We start from the raw sequence: 2,932 nt of genomic DNA, 5'->3' as shown, positions 1-2,932 counted from the left end.
CACCTGTGGGGGGGGAACCTATGGGGGGGGGAGCTGGGGGGGGGCACTTATAGGGGGGGACCTGTGGGGGGGAACCTATGGGGGGGGGTACCTATGGGGGGGGGGGGGGGAGCTGTGGGGGGGGGGAACCTATGGGGGGGGGGTGCCTATGGAGGGGGCGCCTGGGGGGGGGGGTCCTGGGGGGGGGGGAAACCTATGGGGGGGGCGAGCGGGGGGGAAACCTATGGGGGGCGCCCATGGGGGGGGGACCTCGGGGGGGGACCTGTGGGGGGGAATCTATGGGGGGGCACCTATGGGGGGGTCCTGTGGGGGGGCACCCATGGGGGGAGGCAGCTATGGGGGGGGGGGGGCGCCTATGGGGGTGGAACCTGTGGGGGGGGCACCTATGGGGGGGGTGAACCTGGGGGGGGGGCACCTATGGGGGGGGTGAACCTGGGGGGGGGGCACCTATGGGGGGGGGAACCTATGGAGGGGGCGCCTACGGGGGGGGCACCTATGGGGGAGGACACCTATGGGGGGGGCACCAATGGGGGGGGGCACCTATGGGGGGGCTATAAAGGGGGGGGGGTCACCCAAGGGGGGGTCTGTAAAGGGGGGGTGATGGAAGGGGGGGGGTGATGGAAGGGGGTTGTCAGTGGGGTCTCCCCCCCCTGCCTGTGCCCCCCCCCCCCCCCCCGACACCCGGTGCCCCCCCCCAGGGGAGCTGTTCGTGGGGGGGGCCCCTCGGGCGCTGCTGGGGCGCCTGCCGCGCCTGGTGGCCTCGCGGGGGGGCTTCCAGGGCTGCCTGGCCTCCCTCGACCTCAACGGGCGCCTGCCCGACCTGCTGGGGGACGCGCTGCACCGCGGGGGGGGCGTCCAGCGGGGCTGCCAGGGTGAGTGGGGGGGGGCCGGGGGGGTACGGGGGGGGTTGGGGGGGTTTGGGAGGGGTTATAGGGAGTTTGGGGGGGATATGGGGGGGGGTTGGGGGGGATATGGGGGAGTTTGGGGGGGATACGGGGGGATATGGGGGGGTTGGGGGGGTTGGGGGGGGTTATAGGGGGGATATGGGGGGGGGTTGGGGGGATACAGGGGGATATGGGGGGGGTTTGGGGGGGTTTGGGGGGGATATGGGGGGGTTTGGGGGGGATACAGGGGGATATGGGGGGGGTTCGGGGGGATATGGGGGGGGTATGGGGGGGATATGGGGGGGTTTGGGGGGGATACAGGGGGATATGGGGGGGGCATGGGGGGGTTGGGGGGGGGGTTGGGACGCGCTGCACCGCGGGGGGGGCGTCCAGCGGGGCTGCCAGGGTGAGTGGGGGGGGGCCGGGGGGGTACGGGGGGGTTTGGGGGGGTTTGGGGGGGATATGGGGGGGTTTGGGGGGGATACAGGGGGATACGGGGGGGTTTGGGGGGGTTTGGGGGGGATATGGGGGGGGTATGGGGGGGATATGGGGGGGGGTTGGGGGGGTATGGGGGGGATATGGGGGGGGTTGGGGGGGATATGGGGGGGTTTGGGGGGGGGTTTGGGGGGGATATGGGGGGGTATGGGGGGGTTTGGGACGCGCTGCACTGCGGGGGGGGCGTCCAGCGGGGCTGCCAGGGTGAGTGGGGGGGGGCTGGGGGGGTACGGGGGGGTTTGGGGGGGGGTTGGGGGGGATATGGGGGGGGGTTGGGGGGGGATATGGGGGGATATGGGGGGGGGTGGGGGGGGATACAGGGGGATATGGGGGGGGTGGGGGGGTTTGGGGGGGGTTTGGGGGGGATATGGGGAGGTTTGGGGGGGATATGGGGGGATATGGGGGGGGTTTTGGGGGGCTACTGGGGGGGAAATGGGGGGGTTTGGGGGGGCTTGGGGAAACAGGGGGGGGTATGCGGGGGTTTGGGGGGATACGGGGGGGGGGTCTGGGGGAAATGGGGGGGGGAAATGCAGAGGGGGGGGCGCAGGGGGGGGCGCCCAGCGCTTCTGGGGTGGGGGGGGGGGGCTGCAAGAGGGGCTCCCGTTCCCATCACTTAAAGCGGGCTGGAGGAGGCGCCACCCATGGGTGCCCCCCTTGTTGCTGTACCCCCCCACCCATGGGTGCCCCCCCCCCTTTTGTGTCCCCCCCCCCAGGCCCCAGCACGACGTGCGCCGAGGACTCGTGCGCCAACCAGGGCGTGTGCCTGCAGCAGTGGGACGGCTTCAGCTGCGACTGCTCCATGAGCGCCCACCGCGGCCCCGCCTGCACCGAGCGTGGGTCCCGGGGGGTCCGGGGGGTCCGGGGGGGTCCGGGGGGGTCCCGGGGGGGTCCTGGGGGGTCCGGGGGGGTCCGGGGGGTCCTGGGGGGGTCCCAGGGGGTTTTGGGGGGGGGTCCTGGGGGGGTTTGGGGGGGGTGTCTGGGACCCTTTGCACGAGGAGCGGGGGGCGTTGCGCAGGGTCCCCCCCCCAGTGCGTTGTGCGAGGTGCAGGGGTCCCCTCGTGCGTTGCACGGGGTCTTTGTGTCCCCGTGTGTGCGTTGCACAAGTCTTGGGAGTCCCCCCGTGCATTGTGCGAGGTGCAGGACTCCTCTTGTGCGTTGCACGGGGTATTTGTGTCCCCATGATTGTGTTGCACAAGGTGCAGGAGCCCCCGTGTGCATTGTGCAGGGTCCCCTCGTGCATTGCACGGGATCCCCATGTGCGTTGCACAAGTCTCGGGAGTCCCCACGTGCATTGCACGAGGTGCAGGGGTCCCCACGTGCGTTGCACGGGGTCTTTGTGTCCCCGTGTGTGTGTTGCACGAGGTGCAGGGGTCCCCTTGTGCATTGCACAAGTCTTGGGGGTCCCCCCGTGCATTGCATGAGGTGTAGGACTCCTCTCGTGCGTTGCACGGGGTCTTTGTGTCCCCACGTGTGCGTTGCACAAGTCTCGGGAGTCCCCACGTGCATTGCGCGAGGTGCAGGACTCCTCTTGTGCATTGCGCAGGGTCCCCTCG

At 71.7% G+C, this 2,932-nt stretch overlaps 1 protein-coding gene across 1 annotated transcript; it reads left to right on the top strand.

The window, feature by feature from the left end:
- Positions 1-698: 698 nt before the first annotated feature.
- On the top strand, positions 699-2,561 carry LOC308186942 (neurexin-1-like; the record flags this gene model as incomplete). Its single annotated transcript, XM_080609095.1, has 3 exons — positions 699-872; positions 2,093-2,235; positions 2,484-2,561. Coding segments are annotated over 3 exons (395 nt in total), but the record flags the coding sequence as incomplete, so codon positions are not given.
- Positions 2,562-2,932: the final 371 nt, after the last annotated feature.

The sequence above is a fragment of the Anser brachyrhynchus genome, assembly GCF_964034855.1.
Source record: "Anser brachyrhynchus genome assembly, contig: SCAFFOLD_711, whole genome shotgun sequence".
Lineage (NCBI taxonomy): Eukaryota > Metazoa > Chordata > Aves > Anseriformes > Anatidae > Anser > Anser brachyrhynchus.
Note: the sequence above shows the minus strand (reverse complement) of the source record. Positions and strands in the feature narration are given on the sequence as shown.